We start from the raw sequence: 27,718 nt of genomic DNA, 5'->3' as shown, positions 1-27,718 counted from the left end.
AAATCAATATTTCTGTCTTTCCGGGGAAACACCACAATGCCCAAGAACGCTACCATGAAGGCGAACCGCCTATGTTTATCCCATTTGTCCGATTCCCTTTGTTGCAAACCCCGCTTTTTGGATCGTCGAACCCTCCTATATGCCCATACCTCTGGTATATGAACTGCAGAGTAGAAAAACCCCTATCCAACTCAGAGTACGGGCCTCCCTTGCTTATCTTCAGTAGATCCATGAACTTGTGCGCATTGACGGCTCTTGGAGCAATCAGATATTTGTGCCTTAGCCCCTCAGCAATGTCCATATAACCTGCTACCTCTTCTAAGGTTGGGGTGAGTTCAAAATCTGAGAAGTGGAATACGTTGTGGGCCGGGTCTCAAAATGTAACCAAAGCCTTTATGATGTCACATCTGGGTCTAACGTTTAACAAACTGGTGAGACCTCCCAGATGTAGTTTGATCTTATCTCACTCTGATTTTTCCAAATCCTCCCACCACAAGCGCAACTCTAAAGGGATCTTGCTCCTAACTATTACCGGCAGACTTGGACCCGTGCTCATTCTGCATGTTTGTTTGGGGTGATTAAGACTCATTGGACTCAAAGAAAGAATAAACTAAAATTGACACACCTTTAAATAAAACTCCGGTCTTAATAATACGACCTTTCAGCACTTCGAAGAAGATTTAAAGGCTGTGTCGAACAAAAACCTTGAAAATAACCAAAGGTGGTTGTTCTCGCAAAAACAGCCTTCTGGCGTCTTTTTAGGGACATTCGGCTATTTTTACAAGAATGACATCACCTGATTTATTTATGACGAAAGATTTAAAATTTTGACATTTTTTTTGGCTATTTTTGCAAAAGGGAGAGGTTAGACCCGATAAGGGTTGCCTACGTATCTCACGCCCAGTGAGAATCAAACCAGCGTAGTTCGAGCAGATAAATAAACTATTTTTGAAAACAAGACTCTTTTTCCTTTTTTTCATTTTCTCAAAAATTTGGTAGAGTTTCGACACCATTTGGACATTGGTTTTCAAAACAGGCGATTAATTCTCTTTACCCTCATACTGCTATTTCTCTTTCCTCTATTTTTCAAAAAGTCATTCAGCATGCAAGTCCGAAGTAGATAAATGCACAAGTAGCAAGTAAGATGTATCAGGATGATCTTTTCCATTTTTGGTACACCTATCCTAGACAGACCCAACCCATGTGTTGAGCCTCCAAAGTCAAATGCACGTGATGCAAACAAACGTTCCTACTAGGGATCCGGCATGAGGCTGAGTTATTCTAGGTTCAAAACCTAGGTATATGTTCTAGACTGTGTACCCGAGCGGACAACTCGAGCCGAGGGGGGGCTACGTACCTAGAACCAAAAGGCCATCCAGCTTAGTAACTTGTCCGAGTCTCTTTCTTATTTCAAGGTATGACACTAACAGAATAAGGAGTCTCGACCAGCGAGCACATCCCCGAAGATGAGAAGAGAAGGATTTAGTAGCAGTTTATATACAGTTCAGATGATATCAAAGCGGTAAAAGCAACATTTAGCACCTTAGGCCCAAACATGTAATAAAATCAGATAAAAGATAAAGTCAAATATAACAATTCATCTAATCTCGAATTCTGAACCCTAAACCAGAAGTTCTGAGTCTGATCCCCAGCAGAGTCGCCAGAGCTATCACACCTCCTTTTTACCTACGCCCGCAGGGCGTAGAGGGAGTTTTTCCAATTAAAGGACAATCGAAACGGGATTTGTTTATTTATTTTAGAGTCGGCACTTGGGAGATTTATGGTGTCCCAAGTCACTGGTTTAATCCCGAATCGAGGAAAAGAATGACTCTGTATTACAGTCCGCGAACCAGAAATCCAGATAAGGAATTCTGTTAACCCGGGAGAAGGTGTTAGGCTTTCCCGAGTTCCGTGGTTCTAGCATGGTCGCTCAACTATCATATTCGGCTTATTTATCTTATTTTTATACATGTTGAACCTGTGTGCAAATTTTACTTTTACTGCTTTTATTATTATTATTATTTTAACGAGAATTGCAACGTCGTGAAAACACATCTCGAACCACGTTACATCAACGCACCCATGGTTATTGACACATTTCGACTCCGTTGAGATTTGTATTTGGGTCACATAAATGTGCACCCGAGTTTAAGAAAGTAAATTGTTAAAAGTGCGCCTAAAGTGGCTAGCACGTTATTATTTTGGGAAAAACCGTGAAATTCGCTAAACGGCCCGTCCCGAAATCTAAATATTTTAATATATACATTTAACGAGGGCCCCGTGATCTTTGTATTTTTTATTTGGCGAGGCTCGTCTCATTTTATTATTAAAGGAAAACCTAAAGTAAACTACGATTTTCTATTTAGTTTTATTGTCTCTAAATAATAATAAAAACTTAGTTAATTTATGAACTACTATATTTAAAAACCTGCGTGTTTAAAAAACGCCCAATTTTGGGGCCTTTGATCAAAGCATCGGGCTAGCAAACATATTAGTGGCCTAAAGGGAGATGGGCTTGTTACCAAATTTGAATGATCCATACAATTGGGCAACGGTATAGCCCAGACTGCTCATATTAACTTAAACGATCCTGAATGAAGTTTCTAAGCCACTAGTTTAATACCAATTCACTAATTCATTACCTATTGTAATTAAAACGAATTAATAATGAACTGAAAGCAGGTAAACAACTCGCAAAATGATTTTGTATTTCCAAAACATGCAATTGACACTCCAACTCTGTTTTTAACTAACGGATCAGCCAACGTCTTATGCCACTGCCATACTAACATCTAGTTCGACATTTACATGACTGCTATTACCAATTTGAACAATGGCCATTAATGCAAGCACAATATCACAGGTTCCAAAATAGAATGCTAACTCCAGTTATTTTCTAGCTTTAAGTGTTTAAATTGAACAAAACACACTAAACTAACTATAGATAATGCCTACAGTCAATGCTTTAACCAAATTCCAATACTATTTACATTTTACGCTTTCCTTTTCCTTTCAATTGATGTAGTACTTTCCTGAATTAGCAATTGGCATAAAAAACTGATATTCAGAACTAGTCGAACATAATCCAACGATCCAGTAATCTAACAGTCACAGTCCAGATTAATTTAACAATCCAACAAGCTCATTTTTAACTACAGGAATCAGTTACCAGAAGCTAACATGTTTCAGTATGAACTATATTAAAAAAAAATCTCTCATACAACTCCATTTCAGTCCACTTACTACATACAACAGGGATCTACCTATCATCAGTGACTGAAGAATTTAAATACACAAGTCATATAGAAACTAAAGCAGAATTTCAACTCTTCACGTATATTCAAACTTCATGTTTTCAGCTTACAAATGCCAAAGTTACAGTTGTGTACCTGGATTGGAGTGAACAGAAGAATAAAGAGGAAGTCAGCAGCAGTACAACATAGCAAACAACAACAACAGTAAATAACACCAGCAGACAGTCAATTAAAATTCAGAAACAGCTCCAAACCCAGTTTCAAATCAGAAAAAAACACTTGACCACAGCTCATAACCAGTTGTGAGACCAAACAACAACAACAAATAACTCCAGGAAACTAATTGGACCTCAAACTCAACAAGAAAAACCAACCAGTGAACCTCAAACACTCCAGTAAACAGGCTGGAAACTGGAAACTACCCCCAACAATTGAAAATCAGGCACTTTACTTCAAGCTTGCAATGCTCTTTTTTACTGATTAAAGAAGGATCAAATACATAACCTAAGAGAACTAATTGCAATATATTTTGGTTTTTTGTTCTTAAACTCTCCCCAACTCTAAAAAGCTGAATGCCTTCTTTCAAAATGCTGTCTAAAACTGCCCTTAAAAAAAACTCTCCAAAACTTCCTCTTCTTTCAGATTGCTTTTTCCCAAATCCCCCCTTAACTCTGTCCTAAGTTTCTCCACTTATACCCAAACACTGACCTTGCCAGCTCTCAAGAGCACTCAGGCAGAATTAAGAAACTAATTCTGCCTATGATCTTCTTTAGAATTCCACTAGAGTATGTTTTTTTTTTCATTATCCCTCATATTTTCCTTATTTAATGTTCAAGCAGGTATGTGCAACATATTTTAATCAATTCCTTTTAAGCCTCCCTATACCATTATGTTTTGTTCCTCACTAATTATTAAACAAATGCCTTATTTTAATTGTACACTAGTGCTTAGTGGACAGAACACTCAGACTACCCATTTCTTCAAGTTTTCAATTTCCAAATTACCCCTGAAACCCCTGTAATTACTACCCATCATCTATAACCAATCCAGCCTATCAAATGCCTAGCAACTGAATGACTAAAGCTGAAACTGAATCAAAATCACGTTGATACAGGGACTAAGCTAACACACTACTAAGTCAAATCTGTACAAAATGCAGGATCATTATCAATATATTGATAATGAGCCCTGAAGCTAAGTGTCTAAGGATCAGTACATACAACACTCGACATCAAATCATTTGACAAAACTACTGGTCTACAAATAAGAATGAATTAATCGACGAAACTATTTATAGCATATGTTATTAATTGACAGAAGAAAACTGGACTAAGTAAATGGTCTGATGGAGAAGGGGAAAAAACTACTTGACAGGAATGACGAATTAATCAGTCAAAATAAAACAACAACAAAAGAAAAAGGAAAACAAAAGAGATACCTCGAAATTTCAGACCAAACCCAATCCGTTTCAGTCGACACTTCGTCTTGAAATTTTGAAGCCAAAACGGACCTTAATCGAGTGTTCTCGACTGAGAACACTCGACTAAAGTCGGTTAAAATCTCAAAATTTTAACTCCATACACAGTCTGAAGTTTAGTTCTTTTAGGGTTTGCCTTCGATTTGAAATTCGAAAGGCTCTAACAAGATTCAAACAGAACTTGGGTGGGATTTGGGACGAGGGTAGCTAGGTGGTTCAATGTTGTAACTTTGGCACTGGTTGGGTAGATTTAGGGTTTTGCTCAAATCTTCGATTGAAGATTCGAAACAAACCGAGATGATTCGAGGTTAAGGGGGTAGGGATTTGTGTTGAAGGTGGTTAGAAGGTTCAGGGGTGTGAATTTGGTAGTTATCGGAGAATGTGAGGTTTTTGGCTGATTCTTTGATTGAAGGTTTGAGAAGATCAGGGATGATTCGAAGGTAGTGGTTTGAGGGGTTGGGGTGGGGAGGTTAAGGGGAAGCTATGGTGTAAAATTGGGGGTCATTGGACCACTGGAACCGCCGTGAGGCGATTTCCGGTGGGCGGAGAACGGTGGTAAGGGGCGAAGGGTTCCTTTGGTCTCTAAGGCTTAGAGACGAAGAGGTGAGGGGGGGGGGTGTTCTGAGGTAGGGGTGAGGGTTTAGGGTATATGAAATTGGCGAATTAATTTGGGCCGTTGGATAATTGGAATCCAATGGCTCAGATTAATTCATAAGACAAAACGGGGTCGTTTGGAGTAGTACTGGGGCGGTCCGGATTGGAGTGACGGGTCGGGGTCGAGTTGGGTCAAGGCTTTGGGACCGTTTGATCAAGTTAATTTCAACGATCCAGATTGAAACGCCTGAAACAGCGTCGTTTGGTTGAGGCCGGAGACGGGTCTGGGCTAGTTGGGCTAGTCTCAAACGGGTTTGGACGGTTTTCTGATGGGTTTGGACTGGTTTTGTGTTTGGGCTGGGGATTTTTGGCCCAAATCTTGTTTCCTCTCTTTTATTAATTCTCTTTTTTTTCAATAATTAGGACTTAAAAATCCTAAATTAAGCTATAAAAATCCAAATTACCTTAAAATACTAATTATCTCTAAATAATAATTATCACACATAACTAATACCAAATTAAAAGAAAATCGCAAAATTTGACATTAAACACTAAAATGCAAAAATACGTTATTATTTTTTTTTGTGAATTTTTCATTTTGTAAAACAGTATTTTACTAAATTAACCAAAAAATGTAAAATTAAATCCTAAGTGCATATGCTATATTTTTGCATTTTCATTATTTTAAAAAACGAATATGCACACACAAATGCAAACAATTACAGAAAATATCACAAAAATTCACAAAATTGCACACAAAAAGAAAGATTTATTTTATTTTGAATTTTTAGGAGGGGTTCGTGTGAGGCAAAAATCACGTGCTCACATCAGTAATGATGAGACATTTTTGGTTTTGGAGACAAGACCTTTATAAATAGAGGCATTTGGACGCGATTTTGAAGTTTAAATTTCCCATTGTTTCGAAGTCCCATACTTTTCTCATGCTCTCTTCTTGCTTCGAACTTCTCCCCTTTTTTTCATTGATTTATATTGTTCTTAGCTCCTTCTCGTTTGATATCTCTCTTTTTTATATCGAATCATGTCTAATATACATTCTGAGTCTGGTGAGGGAAGTCTGTGGCTCCCTTAGCAGTGGTGTTTTCCCCTCATGGCGAAGGTGCTTCCGCCACTGCTAAGGATGAAACATTCCCGTTGGCGAAGGAGATAATCCCACGTAATCCTAATTCCAAGTCCGGCCTTACCAAAGTACTGGATGATGCGCCTGGACTTTTTAAATTGTTGATGATGCCTAAAGAATTGGCGGAGCTCAAGGTCAAACTCGGCATTCCTAGCCATGTTGAGCTCATCTCGGCCAAGGAGGATGTGGTACATGTACACTGCCCTGGGTACTGCGCCCTCTATGCCTATCCCTTCATCATCGACTATTCTCTCCCTCTCCTCCCACTAGTGGAGGAATTTTTTCCCAACTACGGTGTTTTCCCCGCTCAACTTGCACCGTATATTTACAAGTTGATAAAGATGATGACCAAATTCGCAGAGTTAGCCGGGGTCGAACTTACACTATGGCACATGATACATCTGTTTGCCCCTGGCCTTTATAAGGGGACAATATTGAACCTGCGCCACCAATGAGGCAATTGCTTGGTGGTGAAGATGGACGACAGAGCTAATAGTCAGTTCTAGCTTAACTTCTTCTTTATCAGTACCGCAGACGTTGTGGCCAACGTCGACGACTTTCCCGAAGCTTGGAATTACACTCGTGAGTGCCCTGTTTCCTTCTGTTTTTTTCAGTTGATTCTGAACTTTGATTGGTGATAATTTTTTTGTTTTCCCTTTTGTAGCCAACAATTGGCCTCTTTTTCTAGCCCCTTATAGTTTTGACTGGGTCGATCGACCCCTCGCTCACATCATAAGGATCCGTGATTGGCCGAGTTTTTTCAAGAAATTCGGGCATGTTCTTTCTTCAACTGGTAATTTCCTATCTTTAGTCGTGGTCACTTGTCACGACCCCAACCCCGGTCATGATGGCGCCCAACACACTGCTAGGAAAGCCCGACCATTCAACAACATTATCCCAAATTTCTTATTCAGATTATAGATAAATATCACAGAGAATTTACTAAGTCATTACATTCAAGTGTATAATTAATAATAAAATCTGCGGAAATTCAATTAAAATACCACACCATAGCCCAATAGAATCTGGTGTCACGAATATGAGCCTCTAATACAGAATATCCACCTATTACAAGTCTGTCTAGGAAAAATGCGAAATAAAAGAAAGAGATAGAGGGGAGAGATCTAGGCTGCGAACGTTATGTAGCTACCTCAATACTCCCGAATACTGCTGCTCAGCTAAACAAATCGTCACTCAGCTTGTGGTGTACCTGGATCTGCACGCAAGGTGCAGGGAGTAATGTGACTACTCCGACCCAGTGAGTAATAAACATAAATAAAGGCTGAGAATAAGAAATCGTGGAAAAATACAAAGTAAACTATGACTGGCAGTTTAGGACAACAATTAGTGAAGCAACAAGTCAATTAAATCAGAGTACCAATTACTGAGACAGGTATAACAGATAAAAACAAATGCATGAGTGCAATGCAATGCATATGATGGTACACTCTATGCATGAGTGCAATGCAATGCATATGATGGTACTCTCTAGTACCCACTGCGGCGTGCAGCCCGAGCCATCCATTTTATTTATCGTCGACGACGCTCACTGGGGGTGTGTACAGACTCCGGAAGGGTTCCTACAGCCCAAGCGCAATATCAAGCCATCTCGTGGCATCAAATCTAGGCCCTCGGCCTCATATCAATATCAGTATAATCACCCAGGCTCTCGGCCTCAATATCAATGTAATCAACCAGGCTCTCGGCCTCAATATCAATATAACACTGCTCTCGGCCTCAATATCAATATAACACTGCTGCGGCGCGCAGCCCGATCCATGCTCAGTCCAGAAATCATCATAAGCCCCTTGGGCATTTGTAAAACAGTAGTTCTCAGCCCGAAATATCATTTAGAAATATCATTTAAGTTTTCAAATCTTAGAAAGATGGCTGAGTTTGCAAAACAGTATTTAAAACCTTGGACTGAGATCAAATGATATGCATGTATGCGAAAACAGTGATGTCAATCCCTGAAGGACTCAAATAATTGGCAAGAAGCCCAAATGTAACAATTAAATCCAAGTAAGGATGATTCTCAATTTAGTTCAAGTAGAAAATACGGTAAACACATCTCTCGGGACGGACCAAGTCACAATCCCCAATGGTGCTCTACCCCACGCCCGTTATCCGGCGTGCAAGTCACCTCAATATAGCGTTACGATGTGAAATTCCGGGGTTTCAAACCCTCAGGACATCATTTACATCAATTACTCACCTCAAGACGGTCAAAGTCTAGCTCGCTATGCCCTTGCCTCTCAAATTACCCTCCTCGTGCGATGAATCTGCCCAAAATCACAACGAATATGTCGCATTATGCTAAAGAGACAATACCCAATCGAAAGCAATCGAAAAATATCAAAATTCATGAATTTGACAAAACCCGAGCCCCGGGCCCACGTCTCAAAACTCAGAAATTTTTATGTCATCGGGTTCCTTATCTCTCCACGAGTCTATACATACAAAAATCTCTCAAATCGGACTACAAATGGCCCCTCAAATCCCAAATTTAGAATTTCAATTTCAAGCCCTAATTTCTTACAATTTGGCTATATTTTCATAAATTTCAAGGATGATTTCACAATATAATCATGTTTTTAACTCATAAAACTTACCTCTAATCAATCCTCTTCGAATCCCTCTTCAATTACTCCCAAGTAGCTCTCAAAATGCCCAAAAATGGTGAAAGAAATGACTTAGCTCGCGGATGAAATATCTTATAAATTCACTGCCCAGATTTTGTTTCGGAAGTACTGTTTACCCGCGCGGTTACTGTTCACGTGCGGGGTCACTGTTTACCCGCGCGGTTACTGTTCACGCTGCTAAAAAAATTACAGCAACCAAAAAAATTGCAGCACTTTGCTATTCGCTAAAAATGGCTCTAACTCCATCATACGAACTCAGAATTCGATGATTCTTGTTCGTATGAGTCACAAATAATGATACGAACATAGTCCTTTAATCGAAACTCAATTCGGAGCTCGTTTGCTCAGTGCGATATCCATTTCGCTCGTTAAACAATGAACTCATGTTTCGTGTCAAAAACTCAATCGCGACTTGATGAAATTAGACCAAACTTTTCATATCACTCCTATTATTCATTATTTAAATTCTGGAAATCTCGAAATAAAATTTCGATCTCTAGAATTAAAAATGGACCTTTGGATCATTACATGCTTATGCTCAAACGACAAAAATCTTCCAAAAATTCTTCCAAAACTTATCCGAGCCTCATGGGACCCCGACCAAACATGCCAACATAATTCATAACATTATTCAAACCTCTTCCAATCATCAAAACACCTCAAACAACATCAAATTACTCAAAACTCATCGAATTCACGCCTAATTTTCTAAAAACTTCCGAAATACACTTTCGATCAAAAACTCAACCAAACCACGTCCGAATGACCTGAAATTTTGCACACATATCCCAAATCACTTAATGAAGCTATAACAACTCTCAGAATTCCATTCCGACTCTTGGATCAAAATCTCACCTATCAACCGGAATTCGCCAAAATACTAACTTCGCCAATTCAAGCCTAATTCTACACCGGACCTCCAAAATTATTTCCGATCACACTCCTAAGTCACAAATCATCCCCCGAAGCTAACCAAATCATCAAAATTTAAATCCGAGCCCTCAAACACATAAGTCAACATCAGGTTGACTTTTCCAAAACAAACTTTCCTTAAAGAGACTGAGTGTCTCATTTCCTACTAAAATCAATCCAAATCAACTCGTTCACACCCAACAGTGATAATGAAGCATAAAGAAATAGGAAATGGGGAAAACGGGGTTGTAACTCATGAGACGACGAGCCGGGTCGTCACATCACTTCATCTCCCATTTTATGCGGATTCATTTTGTTGACACTACTGTCTTTTTCTCAAGTAGGGGTTCTCGGAAGAGCCGGGCACCAGTGCCTTCTTTCTATAGGGAGGATACTGCCTCCTCGACTTCGGCTCCTGTTACGGCCACTACATCTTCCATTCTGGTCTCGACCTCGGCTACCATAACTCGGGAGCCCGTCTTTATTCCTTCTGCGATTCCTGCTTCCTGACCTTATTCGCTAATTGATGAGGAAGACGTCTCTCCTGAACATAGTGGTTTGATGCCTCGTAAGAGGAGGGTCATGGACGTCGGGGAGAAAGACCGGCAAACGTCATCGTAGGAGATTGTGGCCTTGTCCTTGGGAAAACGACCACAATGCATATCGGGGATAGCCAAGAGGCAAGTTTTGAGGCCCCTTGTTTGGAAGAAACGAATATGCATCCCAACAGTACCATCATATAGCCTAAACATGATCTCTAGCATGATTGACAACTTAATTACTTTAGTACGTAGAGATTTCATGGTTACACATAAGATCAGGTAACTACACAATACTACAGAAATAATGGAGTCACGATTCACACGGTGTACGCCCACACGCCCGTCACTTAGCATGTGCGTCACTTCAACACCAAAATACAAAACATGTAATTTGGGGTTTCATACTCTCAAAACCAAGTTTAGAAGTGTTACTTACCTCAAACAAGCCAAATCCAACACCCAGCAAGCCAAACGATGCTCCAAAATTGCCATCCCGTGCGTACCGACATCCGAACGACTCTAAACTAGCAAAAATCAACTCAAATACATCAAATAAAGCCCAAGAAAATAATTTCAAATGATAAAGGCCGAATCCTTAATCAAAAAATCCAAAATCGGCCAAAAAGTCAAACCTGGGCCCGCACCTCAGAACCCGACAAAACTCACAAGATCCAACAACCCATTCAATTACAAGTCCAACCATACTAGTTTCACTCAAATCTGACTCCGAATCAATGTTCAAAACTCAAAAATTCACTTTATGAAACGTTAGGCTAAAACCTCTAATTTCCTCTTTAAAATTCATCAAACAATTGCCAAAAATGAAAATAGATTCATGAAATAGAATCAAAACCAAGGTTAGAACACTTACCCCAATCCTTGTGTTGAAAAATGCTTCAAAATCCGCCTCAATCCGAGTCCCACATCTCAAAAAATGAAGAAAGAACCAAAACTCTCAATTTTATAGTTTCTACCCGGCAGTTCCGGCATTTGCGGACAAACGAGTCGCTTCTGCGGCGTCGCTTCTGCGGAGTTACACTAAGCATAGACCCCTCGCACCGGCAGACCATATTCCGCTTCTACGACATTGCAGGTGTGAGTCTTGTTCCGCTTATACGCCAAATATTGCTTCTGTGTGGCTGCAGATCCGCCCCTTACTTCCACTTCTGCGGTCTTCCTCACCAGCTCAAACCTCGCTTCTGTGACTCCTCTGTCGCTTCTGCGACCTACGCACCTACGCAAACCAACTGCAAGTGCGATCACACCAGATCTGCCACTGACAAACTTAGCCAAAAATGATCCAAACAAATTCAAACCTCGTCCAAAACTCACCGGAGCCCCTCGGGACTACGTCCGAACATACCAAAAAGTCCCATAACATAATACGGATCTACTCGAGGCCTCAAATCACACACAACAACATCGAAACCGCAAATCGCACCTCAATTCGAACTTGAATTAACTTTGAACTTTCAACTTCTAAAACTCGCGTCGAAACATATCAATCAACCCGAAATGAACTCAAATTTTGCACACAAGTCCCAAATAACATAACGAAGCTATTCCAATTCCCGGAACCACAATCCGAATCCGATATCCTCAAAGTCAACTTTTGATCAAACTTATGAACTTTCTAAACCTTCAAATTTCCAACTTTCGCCAATTGTGCCGAACTAATAGAAACATCCAAATGCAATTCCGGGCATATGCCCGAGTCCAAAATCACCATCCGGACCTACCGGAACCATCAAAACTACAGTTCGACGTCAATTACTAAAAAGTCAAACTTAGTCAACTCTTCTACTTTAAAGCTTCCTAGTTGAGAATCACTTTTCAAAATCAATTTCGAATAACCTGAAAACCAAAACCGACGATTCACATAAGTCATAATACACCTTACGAGGATATTCATGCCCGTAAACTACCGAGTGAAGTGCAAATGCTCAAAACGACTGGTCGGATCGTTACACCATCCTTCATTTCTTATCTAAATTTATTTGAAAGAAGGAACACCCTTTCAAGTATTTGTAGAGCATGAGGTTTAATGTCTTTCAAGAAATCAGGGAACAAAGAAATAGGACTTGTGTGTAGCTATCTTCTTTAACAATTTAGGTATCACCTTTCAATAATCTCAGAATTTAGGTATGTCAAAATTCTAATCTTCTATATCGATTTAGAAGCAGAAACCCTAGTTTTTATCCCCATTTTCGAACAGAAGCAAGAATAGACAAACTAATCGAGGTAAGAGCCAAGATTAACGGAGAAAATCACTATTGAGAGATTAGTGTAGTCATTCTCTAATGAGAGCAAAGTCTCTGAAGTGAGCAAAGAGAAAAAGAGTTTTTTTTACAATTGACCCACTAGTTTTAATTAACCCTGGCCCCATTTTCTATTTTTCTCATGTAATTTTTTATAATGATATAATAAAGAGTATTAAAATCTTAGTTAAGTTATATTTTTTAGATTAAGCAAAAAAAAAATACCCACGTAGATTGTCACATGATAGATTTTAAAAATAATTTGAAAAGTGTATTATACTCACTAGTAAGAAAGCGACGAGGGGGTTTTATTATGAAGGGGATATAGTTCAGGGGACTTTCGGGGACATGTGATAGTTTAGGTAGGCAAATAACAAAGGTTATATAGTTTAGGCGAGTTTTAAAATATTAACTCTTACAATAATTATAGGACCTTGGTACTATCATTTTTGGTAATTTGACACTCAAAAGGACTTTTTACAAAGATTGTAAATTTGTTTATCAAATATTACAAAAAGTGTTTATTAAATGAATTGGTCAAACACAAATTATTATTTTTTTTATAAAAAATATATACTTTTAAAAATAAATAGTTTTTGGCAGCTTGACCAAAGGGGCTCTTTGGAAGGCTTGCGGGTGTGATTCATGTGCCTATACATGTATGTATTTGTTCGTCCTTAATCTGGAAGCACAACTTTTAGCCTTTAACTAGGCAGTGTGACTAAAATGCGAGCATCTAGCCTAGGAGAAGTAAATATTCCAGATTCTGGATTCCAGCAAACGCCAAACAAATTCATCCATGGAAGCACAATTCCCACAAAATGGTAGGGCCCCACCTTCAAGTTGCGTAAAATTTAATCTCCACGTGCAAATTTATAGATAATTACAGGGACAGCCCTAGATTGGGACATGATATTTAAGAAAGAAAGAGTTCTCTATACAGAAAGAGGATTCGACTAATATTTGATTTGGCTAAATATTTCCAACTTAGATAGGGCAAGAGCAAGGCATTGAAGCCCTCCTGATTTTGTGATGACTGCACTCACTGATTTCAAAATAACAAGTCAATCCTAATTACCAAAAAGTTGAAAAAGAGTACAGGGCTAAACGGAAAAATTAAGAGCAAAAATTAGAGAGTGAACATTAAGCCAGATTTTGTCTATTAGAAATGATTGAGTTTCTAGTTCTCTTTTAATAATTATGGTTGCAAAAGGGCAATTCTAGAATATTATAAAATTTTACATTTCAATTGATCTTGTTAAAAAAATTAGAAACATTAAATGAAAGTGTAATATTTCAAACCTTAAGTAAAGTTAGGGGTGTTCATGGTTCGGTTTGGATCGGTTTTTCCCTAAAAAGAAACCAAACCAAGTAAGTCGATTTTTCAATTATTAGAACCAAATCAAACCAAACCAATTAAGTCAGTTTTTTCTCGATTCGGTTTATGTCGGTTTTTCGGTTTCTTTCAGTTTTTTTCGGTTATTTGTCGGTATTTTTCTTAAATATAAGACATACACAACCAAACACATATTTCGGCGACCACATTTTTAACGTAACACTATCAAATCAATTGCCCTGTGAGAAATCTATTATTTACCAAGATATATTGATGATAATTGAATCAAATAGTGATGAATAATTTAAGGACTCAATTAAAAATATATTATTTTTAACATGAAATAAATTCTTACACTTAACAAAAGAAAACTACCAATCAAACTAGAATGTAAAGGTAAAGAACTGTACTAAAAGTGTAAACGATTAACATTTACTATAAAAATTTTGAAACTTTGTATAAAAGTATATATATATATATATACACACACACATAGGTGTAATAATAAATGTAATTCTAAATTTAAAATAGCTACTCCTATATTTGGTTTGGTTCGTTTTTTTTATTAAAACCAAAACCAAACCAAATTTGATCGGTTTTTAAATTTCAAAACCAAAACCAAACCAAACCAAACCAAAAAGTATCGGTTTTTTTGGTCGGTTTGATTCGATTTTTTGGATTTTTATGAACATCCCTGAGTAAAGTATTACATTTTAAGCAAATCTTTCCCTGGAGTTCTAAATTCTTTTTTCCAATACTTCATGATGTATATGCGCCTGTGCTGGACTTTTGTTACCACAGCATACAGAAATATGGGCTTCAGTAAATTAATTGGGCCTACTCTCAAAGGCAACAACATGCCTATATTGGATATAGGGGTATTATTATTTTTTGCCCGAGCCAGAAATTATTTACATCTGGTAGCCGAAAAAGTACGTAAAATTTGTATAATTTTTGCATATAATATACATAATGTATATATATATATATATATATATATATGAAAAATATATAAATTTTATATATTTTTTCGAGTATTATTTTTACAGCGGCTATACAGTGTCATTCCTTGGATATATGGGGCTAAATTTTGCTTTTGTTTCATGGAACCAAAAGCTTGTCTATTCTTGTTGTATTTTTTTTAAAGAAACTTTAAAAAAATAAAATCAATGTAGTTGTTTTAATGTATGTTTTGCATGAAAGAACAGTCAGAGACTATCTGGACAAAGTGTTTCTGACAATCTTTTTCATTTCATCTATATTACTGTCAACATTTGTTACTCAAAATATTTTTGAATGTCATGCAGTTAGTATTCACTAATCTTAAAATAGCTAATACTCATAGACAGAGATTTTATTTATCCAGCCATTATTCATCAATGTCCATGAAACTTTCATACGATTCCATCCCTGCTAAGTGCTAACATAACAAATCAACTGAAAAGATGTTTCAAATCACCAAGTACAAGAAATTTCCCCCCACTGAGAGCTGGAAACATTGACTGGGGACAATTTTCACCATCCCGTAATGGATCACATTCACCGGAAGAAGCTATTCACACTTGCCTTTGAGTCTCAAGGTAAATGCCTGTAAGGACAAGAGAACTGCCCTGAGTTTCTGCTTGGTTTCTTCATCTGTCAGCACACCATCACTGTCAAACTTCGATGGTGGCTGGAACGCGTTCAGGAAAAATTCAGGTTTGTTAATGAAATGAAGATCAAGGTAGACTCCTATCTGTCGAAGGTGATATTGTGCTCGTCCTCCACCAAAGCCACCTCCAGCACTCACGATTGCTGCTGCTTTATCAGCCCAAACATTTGGAGGTCGAGATGCCCAATCAATTGCATTTTTCAAGGGTCCTACCCAAGGAGCAGGAAATGATAGTTCATTAGTACCAAGAGTATTATCACAAGAAGCAAAATCCATCAGACTATTCGCACTGATGTATTAACAATGTGCGTCTATAACGTGTACGAGGATTGTCTACAAACTAATCTAGCAACCTATTGCTACTTGCATGTCCAGAGTCTAATTGATGCTTATAAACTATAGGGCTTGGATCCAACCTGGGCAACCAAATCCTCCGTTCGTATTAAACTGTACAGGCTATGATTTACTTCAACTCTTATGGTCCACCCATTACCATAGCAGATAATTAGACTCCCAGCTACTACTATGTAATTGGTTTCTTAAACAGACCAGAAATAGTAGCTAACAAACACATAAAACCCAATGGTACAACTAGATGTGGCAAAATGGTTAAAAGAAAACAGTTATCCACCCATATTATCTATTAAAAAATAGATTGAATAATGAAAACTTTTTAAAAGCGGGATCAATCAGAGATTTATAATAAAATATTTTCCTTTATAATAAGCTCATATATATACTCCAAATTGTACCAAATTAAAATAATAAAGTTAGGAAAAGAGTCACTCTCACTCTACGAGAACCATATTATCCACTTAGAAAATGGTTAACCAAATGGGTAATCAATGGATAACTAATGTGCTTCACTTTTACATTTGTAAAACCTCAAATTGGAGGTTCCTCAAGTTTGGGAGACTAGGAATTCTCCCGTAAGTAATCATATTCAAGAAGCCATGGATAATATGAATATCCATATTATCCGCTGGATAATCCGTTTTTTATCCGTCTCAAATACGGGTCGGGTCGGAGAATTTATCTGTTTTTTGAATTACCCGCTTCGACCCGCTCATATCTGACTTGACCTGCCCGTTTGCCACCCCTAGTACAACACATTTAACACTCAATTTTCCAATCAAAAGAACAAAAGAGAAGAAAAACTAAATATTCGTCATATCAACCTGAAAGATGAGCTGTTAAGATATCTTTCAAGCACCTTAACTTGAACAGTTCTTTGGGAGTATTGCAAATGTCCACAGATGTTGGACGTTAAGTTCTAGCTATAACCACATTTATTAGTAAAAATTGTTTTACAACCAAATACATTTAGATATTCCTATCAAGTTCTTAGTTTTGCTCTTATTGATCTCTTAAAGAAGATCATCCTACCAATAGCCTGTGTGAGATAAATATCTTGGATAATATATATATTCATGTTACTATCATTTTGTGCTAATGAGAAACTTTTTCTATAGTTTTCACCATGTACAGCTTATTTGCTATCACTTTTTATAAAAGAAGCATCTTCCCGGTTCAACCTCCATCAATAAAAGCTAAAGTTGCACAGAATAAATCGGCATACTTAATTAGCAATAGTGATCATGGTTCCTAATTCACACCAAAACCACTAATCAAATCACCCATATAGAACACCAATTATTGTCACTTTGCTAGCTTTCAACTTTTTCTTAATCCTCTTTCCCTTTATTTTTTTCTAGTATTCAAAGCTCTGTGCTCACCAGATAAGCATCATAAATCATCATGCTTGGCGTACAAGTCTTCAGATTCTCCGTACATAGAAGTCGAAATAGCACTAAATTGATCAGATCCAAATTCCAAAACAATTAAATCATAAATTAGAAATTTCAATCCATAGTTACCATCCAATAAAGATTAAAGAATAGCTATACTCATGTTCAGATTCCTAGAGCCGAACTAATTATTATACGAGGAACCTTGCTACTTACTCTAATTTTTGCACAGATTTTGAGTATCAAAGTAAGATTTTCAAAAAGAGTAATCATTTAAAGTCTAAATTAGCTTCAAAATAGTTAAGTGGAGCATCAGTTAGAGAAAGTGAAAAAAAGGGGTAAAATTAGGAGGGGGGAGAAAAATGGAATACCAGTGACGGAGTAATTGTACTCGGGAGAAGCAAAAAGGTAACAATCTGCTTCTTCAATTTTCTTACGAAAAGCCTCGACAACGGCAGGATAAGTTCCGTTGACCTCCAGATCAGTGTTCAGAAACGGCAGCGGCGATATGTCGACGTACTCAATCTCCATTCCCTTTATTGAATCCTTGCATATCTCCATCGCTACGCCCAATTACAATCAAACATCAATCACAATATGAGTAGCAATTACAAGCACCAAATGCAAATGGTGAAACAAAAATTTTAAAAAGGAAACGGAGAAAAAACAAGTATACCGGCAAGGAGGAGACCACGATTATAGGAACCTTTACGGAGGGAACCGCAGAGCCCAGCGACTTTGATTACTGGTTGAGATGCCATCACCACTACTGCTTGCATTTACACTCCCGCTATTTTTTTCCTTTGTCTTTTTCTGTCTACTACTGAATTCTCGGAGTATATGTTTGATAGCTTTTCATAAATTTATATAGGGGAAGTCCGAGAAGTTTTATTTCGTGTGTCAACTGACACTAGTCGCTTTTTTATCTCACAAACTAGTATTAGTACTCTCGCGATGCGCGAATACAAATTATGTCAAATTGTAATCTATGTTGTTTGAATTATGTGCAAATAACCTTAAAATATAAACCTTTCATATAAAAATTATATAACATTAAATATTAATTTTGAAGCAAAATATGAAATTATTATTCAAATTTCGTAATAGACAACTTTTATTTTATTTGTAGCAACCTAATCCCTTGATTTTAGTACTTTTATTTCGTTTCGGTATCAATATTAAAAAATACTAAATATGTCATGTTGTAATCTGTGTTGTTTGAGCACATTATATCATATTATTTTAAGAAATTTTTTATTATCACTTTGTTTTTGACTGAAAGTCAAATATGTCTTATTCATCACATCATTTTATGCAAATTCTTTTTTATTTTTGTTCTTTTCTTATAGTTATTGTATTATTTATTAATTAATATTATTATACTGACATATAATTTTTTATTAGCTTAATAATTTAATTAATATCTTGTTTATTATATTTTTAATAGTCTTTAATAAATATAAATATTTTATTCTTGAAATTTGGTATATTTGTATGCTTGTATCCTCTTATTCGGAATTTTTTAATCATTTAAATTTATTAGTAATATTTTTAAATATAATTTAATTATTTAATTTATTTATTTTTCAATTAATTTAAAGTATAAATCACACTACCTTTATTTTTTTACACATCTCTTCACTACTATATTTTAAATAGTTTTTATATTAATATTTTACCTATAACTAAAATAATATCATATTTTATTTTAAATTTTAACTTTGAATTAGTCTAAAATATTACTCCCTCTGGTCCAAAATAAGTGATTTTTTGGTTGTTTTCACACATATTAAGGAATTCATCTTTTAACATTAATTAGCAATGAAATTGACCATATTAATCTTTACTATCTCTTCACATAAACACTCCTAACACATACTCCAACAATAATTACTCTAAGGGCAATGTAGGGAAAAAAATAATTAATTCATTCTTGAAATCTGGAAAAACCACTTATTTTGGACCACAAGAAAAAAGCCAAAAAATCACTTATTTTGGACTGGAGGGAGTAATACATAAGTTATTTGATTATTACGTTCCAAATATATTGAGTTCTCTTATAATTATTTTTGTATTAGATGCAGTTAAATTTTCTTTTTTTTTAGCTAAAGATACAAATTTAATTTTTAATTATCATTAGTAAAATTACCTATATTAGAAATTAATTTATATTTTTAAAATTTTAATTTAATCGTAGAAAAATATTTCTTAATTGTTTGAACAAATTATATCTATATATTGTAGTAATATTTTTACTATTTTATTTCTTTACATGATATTTTCAAAAAAAAAATATGAAATAAAAAAAATCTCATCTTAAATTTAAATAATTCTTATCATTCTATGTTGTAAATTGGACCACATTTTCAAAATATTATGCTATGCTTTCAAACTTAAACTAACTGCACTCAATTCAGATATTAATCATAGGAAAATATTTTCTTAATTGTTTGAACACATTATATCTAAATGTTATAGTAATATTTTCACTGTCATTTTATATCTTTACGTAAAAAAATTTCTTTTTTAGTTTTAAGATTCAAATTTAATTTCTAATTTTCATTAGTACCTATATTATGTATTTTTAAATATGTATTTGTTTTTTTATTTTTCATAAATAAGACTTCAATTTCGTGGTATTCTCCATAGTTTGAGCATTCTCAACATAGTTTCAAGAACTTTCTAATCTCAAATTCAAATAGTCTTTCCCTTTCTTTCTAATAGTAAATTTTTAATAATTTAATATAATTTTGCTATTTTTAATCTAATATATAGTTTTATTACGTTTTATGTGGATTTTCATTAATTTTAACTTTATTTAATACCATTTTCACTACTATTCTTTATATAATATAGATAAATATACATAAATTTTTGTAATCATAAAATAAATATTTATTTTGTTTAAAAAATATTTCTCGAAAATTTAAACTTTTTTAAGTCTTGTATATTTACATTTATTTTATTTCTAAATTTATGATTTACAAATTTCCTCACATTATCTCTAATTTGTTTTTATTATTCAATATTTTAGTTTTTGATTTTATCTATTAGACTTGAGTTATGTGGACTTATCCATATTATGACTTTTCTTATCATAATATAAAAAAATTTCTCATCTCAAATTTAAATAAGTTTTACCCTTTTCTCTATGATAAAAAATCTGAATTTTAATTTTTTTCCCTATTTATTCTTTATTTTTAATATTATATTATTCAATAATTAATATTATTACATTGTCATGTGAATTTTTATTAGCTTGTTTGAATTTAATATCCATTTCTACCACACTCATTCTAATATAATATTGATAAAAATTTAAAAACTTTCTCATCTCAAATTCAAATAATTTTTATCATTCTATTTTCTAATTTAGACCGCAATTTAAAAAAGTATGTTATGCTTTCAAATTTAAACTAACTACACTCAATTTAAATATTAATCATAGAAAAATATTTTCTTAATTATTTGAAACATTATATCTAAATGTTGCAGTAATATTTACGTATAAAATATTCGTTTACATGATTTATCAATATTAATGTGACTTTGTTATTCTTGTTATTAAAATATTTTTTCTTAATTATTTAATTTTGTTTACCTTATAAATAATTTGTATACTTTATGCAAGATCTTAATTTGTTGCTTGAATTTATTTAATTTTTAAACTCAATAAATTTTTAATATCGTAAGTAAATTTTAGTTTTATTTTATAGCTCCAAAGTACAAATAGTCATAGCTTATCCCAATTTATGTCTTTCTTTATTTTTAATTTTTGTATTCTAGTTTTTTAATTAATTTTTTACCTCCATATTTCTAGTTAATATAGAAGAAAATCTATGAGCGAATCAATATATATATATATATATATATATATATATATATATATATATATATATATATATATATAAAGATTGGATTTGTCTAAGATCTATTTGGATTATGTATAAGATTTATTAAACTACTTTCATTAATTATGTTTCCATTTATAATTTTTAATTATTAATGTTGTCCTAAAATTGCCAAGTGGCTTCATTTTAACTTTCCACTTGGTTTAACCACAATGCATACTACTCTCCTTTTAATATAATATAGATGTGTGGATCCCAATCTTATATTTTTTAATTCACGAAAACAGATGGCCTGACGAATGGGATGGCGAGCCGCTGTAGGTTTTTAAATCGGACCGTCATTGTTGACTAGTCATCCCCGTCTTTTGACTTATTCTTACTTTATACTTTTTACAGTAACTCATTACTCAAATAGTTCCTCAACTATATAAAATTATTTAATAAAATTATCTTTTTTTTGTTCATAATAAAAAGTGACTTAACTATGTCTATATCACTCATAAGGTCACTCAACTGAGTTTCTTACGTGCATAGAATATATATTTTTAAAAAAATTATTTTCTTTCAGTCTTAATTTTGTAAATAAATTTTTGAGTTTTTGTTGTTAACATCAAAATTGTTATTATGAACAACTTGTTCTAATTAAATTATTTACTATGCTCAATATATTATTATTCCAACATGCTTAGATACTATTTTATTTTCTATTTTATAGATAAATTTATTTATTCTATAGGGAAGTCCACAATTTGAATTAAAAAGAGAAAAATTGATATAATTTAAAAGTAAAAAAAATATACAAAAGTTGATAATTTAGAGGGCAAAATAGGTACTTGGCAATCAAAAGTTTGAGAAATCTGGTTGAGTGACCTTCTGAGTGCTATAAACATAGTTAAGTGACTTTGTTGTTACAAAGGAAAGAAAAATGACTTTAGTAGATAATTTTGGATAGTTAAGTGATCATTTGAGTAATGAACTCCTTTTATGAAGAGACAATGATCAACTGGTTAACCGATAATTTTGTAACTTAGCAACAGGATAAATTAAGAAAATTTCACCCAATTTTAAATTTTGAGATGAAATTAACATGATAAACAGTTTTTAATAAATTAAGTGTTAGATATTTGATAACTACAATGAGTGGTAGAAATATCAATTTCATCAGAGAAATGAAAAAAGAAAAAGATCTCGTTGTATAAAAGATATTCAACAATTTAAATGTATACACAAAAAAAATATATCCGAACAATTTTTGATGGGGGATTCAGTTCAGCAAACGTAACTCCTCTACGGACTACAATGCTACAACTTTATAGCTTCCAAATATCCATCACAAAATAATGAAAGTGGATATTTAAAAAATGATACTCAAATGTCAAATGAAAAAAACCATATGTAACTATTCTAAAGGTTATCGTCCGCCAGTTTTTGTCCAAACATACAAAGTCATGACTGCTGCCTTTATTATTCTATTGTTGTTGTTATCTTCAAATTTTGAAATAGCGTGGGAGATCTTTTCTTAAGAAACAAAGGCATGAAGAATGCCGATTGCCGAAGCTTGTGGGTGTTCACCATTTTGTACTGTTCAATTATAAGAGAGAATTTGAAGTTATGTATCGCGGAAAATTTGGTCAAAATATAAAAATTATCATGTGTATGGGTCGAAATCTGACCGAACAAAAATCTGTGTAAAGAAGGACGTCAAAGTTGTTAGTAAACTGTATTTGTAAAATAATTCTAGAAATATAAATGAACATAAACAGAAATGAACATAAACAGGAATGAACAACGAAATAACAAAAAACCAATTCGAACCCACTGAATTCACAGTGTTTCCTTAAGGAATTTAATCCCCTCCTAGTACCCAAGGCTATGGATTATTTCCTCATAGGATAGAACGAATTACACACTGGTGTAGTGGTACTTCAAACCCCAGTGTTTCAGCGAACACAAAGTTCGATAGCAAATCACACTTACTGTTGCTTTGTTTCAAGCCTTATTTGGATTTGTTCGTGATAGTCTTCATTGATGACATTTTGATCTATTCCCTCAACCGGGAGGAGCACGAGCAACGTCTCAGAGTGGTTCTTCATACCTTGAGGGATAGTCAGTTATATGCTAAGTTCTCGAAGTGTGAGTTCTGGTTGAGTTCAGTTGCATTCCTGAGTCATGTTATATCAGCATAGGGTATTCAGGTTGATCTGAAGAAGTTTGAGGCAGTCAAGAACTGGCCTAGACCAGCATCAGCTACAGAGATTCGGAGTTTCTTGGGATTGGCAGGCTACTATCGTCGGTTCGTAGAGAGGTTTTCATCTATCGCAACCCCGATGACCAGGTTGACCCAGAAGGGTGCTCAGTTCAGATGGTCGGACGAGTGTGAGGCGAGCTTTCAGAAGCTCAAGACAGCTCTAACTACGGCACCGGTGTTGGTTTTGCCCACAGGTTCAGGGCCTTATACAGTCTATTGTGATGCATCTCATATTGGACTTGGTGCACTGTTGATATAGGATGGCAAAGTCATTGCCTATGCTCCGCGGTAGTTGAAGATTTATGAAAAGAACTATCCAGTTCATGATTTAGAGTTGGCAGCCATTGTTCACGCATTGAAGATTTGGAGGCATTATCTGTATGGCGTGGCATGTGAGGTGTTCACGGATCACAAGAGTCTTCAGTATATGTTCAAGCAAAAGGAGTTGAATTTGAGGCAAAGAAGGTGGTTGGAGTTGTTGAAAGACTATGATATCACCATCCTATATCATCCGGGAAAGGCCAATATGGTGGCCGATGCTCTGAGTAGGAAGTCAGCCAGTATGGGCAGTCTTGCTTATATTCCGGTTAGTGAGAGACCGCTTGCTTTGGATGTTCAGGCTTTGGCCAATCAGTTCGTGAGGTTGGATGTTTGTGAGCCCAGCCGTGTGTTAGCTTGCACAGTTGCTCGTTCTTCCTTATTGGAGCATATCCGAGGTCAGCAATATGATGATCCTCATTTGTGTGTCCTCAGAGACACGGTGCAACACAGAGGTGCCAAGCAGGTTGCCTTAGATGATGATGGAGTTTTGAGATTGCAAGGTCGAGTTTGTGTGCCTAATGTGGATGGGCTCCGAGAGTTGATTTTAGAGGAGGCCCATAGCTCCCGGTACTCAATTCATCCGGGCGCCGCGAAGATGTATCAGGAATTGCGGTAGCATTATTGGTGGCGGAGAATGCAGAAGGATATCGTTTCATATGTGGCTCGTTGTTTGAATTGTCAGCAGGTTAAATATGAGCATCAGAGGCTTGGTGGTTTGTCCCAGAAGATTGAGATTCCTGAGTGGAAGTGGGAGCGGATCACTATGGACTTCGTTGTTGGACTCCCACAGACTTAGAGGAAGTTCGATGCAGTATGAGTTATTGTTGATAGGCTGACCAAGTCAGCACATTTCATTCATGTGGCAGTCTCCTATTCTTCCGAGAGGTTAGCTGAGATCTATATTCAGGAGATTGTTCGTCTTCATGGTGTGCCAGAGTCTATTATTTCGGACCGAGGTACGCAGTTTACCTCGCATTTCTGGAGGGCAATTCAGCGAGAGTTGGGCACACGGGTTGAGTTAAGCACAACATTTCATCCTCAGACGGATGGGCAGTCCGAGCGGATTATTCAGATTTTGGAGGATATGCTCCGAGATTGTGTCATTGACTTTGGAGGCTCGTGAGATCAGTTTTTGCCTTTAGCAGAGTTTTCCTACAACAATAGCTACCAGTCGAGCATTCAGATGGCTCCTTACGAGGCTTTATATAGTAGGCGGTGTCGGTCTCCGGTTGGATGGTTTGAGCCGGGAGAGGCTCGATTGTTGGGTACGGATCTGGTTCAGGATACCTTGGACAAGGTCAGGATCATTCAGGATAGGCTTCGTGCTCAGTCCAGGCAAAAGAGCTATGCCGACCGCAGGGTTTGATATTTGGCTTTCATGGTTGGTGAGCGGGTATTGCTTCGAGTGTCGCCTATGAAGGGCGTGATGAGATTTGGGAAGAAGGGCAAGCTTAGCCCTAGGTTCATTGGCCCGTTTGAGATTCTTGATCGAGTGGGAGAGGTGGCTTATAGACTTGCCTTGCTGCCGAGCTTATCAGCCGTGCATCTAGTGTTTCATGTGTCCATGCTTCAGAAATATCACGGCGATCCATCCCACGTGTTAGATTTCAGCACTGTCCAGTTGGACAAGTACTTGTCTTATGAGGAGGAGCCGGTAGCTATCCTAGACCGGCAGGTTCGTCAGTTGAGATCGAAGAGTTTTCCTTCTGTTCATGTTCAGTAGAGAGGTCAGCCTGCTGAGGCATCGACCTGGGAGTCCGAGTCCGATATGTGGAGCCGTTATTCCCATCTTTTCCCTGACTCAGGTACTTCCTTCTTATGTCCGTTCGAGGACGAACGGTTGTTTTAGAGGTGGAGAGTGTGATGACCTTCTTGTTTTTAAAATCGAATTCTGCATCCCGAGCCTTAAAAAAATCTTTTAGCATCACCTCGATTTGCGTGCACAATCCGGGCACATAGCCGGAAAGCCTATATGTGAAAATCTGTGAAAAATAATAAATTTTGACTTCGGTCAATGTTTTGGGTAAACGGACCCCGACTCACAATTTGACAGTCCCGGAGAGTCCGTAGGAAAATATGGGACTTGGGCGTACGCGCGGAATCGAATTCCGAGGTCTCAAGCCCGAGAAATGAATTTTTGAAAGAAATTATTTTCTGAAATTGTTTAAAGGTTTTTGAAATGAAATTTGATTAGAACATGATGGTATCGGGCCCGTATTTTGGTTTCGGCGCCCGGTACAGGTCTTATATATGATTTAAGACATCTCTGTGGAATTTGGTGAAAAATGGATGTCATTTGACGTGACTCGGACCTAAATTGCAAAAATTGATGTTTTAAGAAGTTTGAGAAAATTCTTTGATTTTAAGGTTTAATTCGTTGTTATTGAGGTTATTTTGGCGATTTGATCGCATGGATAAGTTCTTATGATGTTGTCGAGTTAGTACGTATGTTTGGTTAGGAGCCACGAGGGCTCGAGTGTGTTTCGGATGTGTGTCGAAAGGTTTCGGACTTAGGAAAAGTTGCAGGTTTTCAGCTGTTGGTATTCTGATATGTCCTTCTTTGCGTTCGCGGGAGGACCCTCGCGAACACGATGCGTTAATTTTTCTGAAGGAAATTCCTTCTACGCGAACGCGTAACCCAGGTCACGAACGCGAGGCATTGGGGGGTCATCCCTTCACGAACGCGGTCCTGGACACGCGAACGCGAAGGCTAATTGAGCCTGGGCGGGGGTGGGGAATTTACCCTACACGAACGCGACCAACTGGACGCGAACGTGAGGGCTCGAGGAGTTCTTCTCCGAGAACGCGAGTCCACATATGCGAACGCGAAGGTCTCTCAGGCCTGACTCATCGCGAACGCGAAGACCATTTTTGCCCAGTTATTTTAAGTTCCAAAAACTTAACACATTACGGGAATTTCATAATTTTTCACAAACGTCATCTTCTCCACACTTCTTGGGCGATTTTTGAAGGAGAACTTCACCATAGCTTCATAGGTATGTAATCCTAAGCTCGTTCTCTTCCATTTCTATCAACACCCATTAGATTTCTAGGCTTAAATCATGTGATTAAGGGTAGAAAATTAGGGATTTGGGTAAAGTTAGGGCTTTTTGATTATTTGGGAATTTGACCTCGTTTTGGGGTTGGGTTTCAAAACAAATTGTATATTCGGGCTCATGGGTGAATGGGTGATCGGGTTTTGGTCTGAACCTCGTCTTTTGGCCAAGCGGGCCCGGGGTCAATTTTTGGACTTTTTGGGAAGAATGATTAGAAAGCTATAATTAAGTATTGGAATTGGATTGTTTAGCGTTTATTGATGTTATTAAGTCGATTATGTCTAGATACAATTGATTTGGAGCCGAATTCGAAAGGAAAGGCGGTATTTGAGGTTTGAGTTGGCCGTGGAAGTTCGAGGTAAGTGTTTGGCCTAACCTTAGCTTGAGCGATTAGGAATTGAGTCATACTTGCTATTTGCTTCTTGTTGAGTACGACGTATAGGCATGGTGACGAGTATCTATACGTTCGTGTCAAGCATGCCCGTGAGTCTTATATTGTGATTTTCATGGCTTCATTGTATTATCCATGCTTTAGAGGTGATTTCTATTTGTTGTGACAAGTTTGTGGAAGGAATTGTGACCTTTGAACATCGAGGAGCATTGGCTCAAGTTATATTACGAATTGTGAAAGTATATGAGTTCATTGACCCTTTGGAGCATTGGCTCAAGTGGTAAAGTGAGTTCTGAAGT

General features: G+C 36.3%; 1 protein-coding gene across 1 annotated transcript; it reads right to left on the bottom strand.

Moving 5' to 3' along the window:
* Window positions 1-15,482: 15,482 nt before the first annotated feature.
* Window positions 15,483-18,464, bottom strand: LOC104246555 (NAD(P)H:quinone oxidoreductase). Its single transcript, XM_009802367.2, has 3 exons — window positions 18,229-18,464; window positions 17,924-18,115; window positions 15,483-16,013 (listed from the first exon to the last, which is right to left on the bottom strand). The coding sequence occupies exons 1-3, from the start codon at window positions 18,329-18,331 to the stop codon at window positions 15,706-15,708; spliced, it is 603 nt and encodes a 200-aa protein (XP_009800669.1). The 5' UTR covers window positions 18,332-18,464; the 3' UTR covers window positions 15,483-15,705.
* Window positions 18,465-27,718: the final 9,254 nt, after the last annotated feature.

Source organism: Nicotiana sylvestris, chromosome 1, assembly GCF_000393655.2.
Source record: "Nicotiana sylvestris chromosome 1, ASM39365v2, whole genome shotgun sequence".
Classification (NCBI taxonomy): Eukaryota; Viridiplantae; Streptophyta; class Magnoliopsida; order Solanales; family Solanaceae; genus Nicotiana; species Nicotiana sylvestris.
Note: the sequence above shows the minus strand (reverse complement) of the source record. Positions and strands in the feature narration are given on the sequence as shown.

What these genes read in the sequence shown, in the direction of transcription:
- LOC104246555 (XM_009802367.2), bottom strand. Translation starts at nt 18,331, where the DNA reads ATGCAAGCAGTAGTGGTGATGGCATCTCAACCAGTAATCAAAGTCGCT. An exon ending in TCGTGGTCTCCTCCTTGCCG is followed by an intron (nt 18,116 to 18,228) that starts GTATACTTGTTT and finishes AATTGGGCGTAG; the next exon opens with CGATGGAGATATGCAAGGAT. An exon ending in GTACAATTACTCCGTCACTG is followed by an intron (nt 16,014 to 17,923) that starts GTATTCCATTTT and finishes CTCCTTGGGTAG; the next exon opens with GACCCTTGAAAAATGCAATT.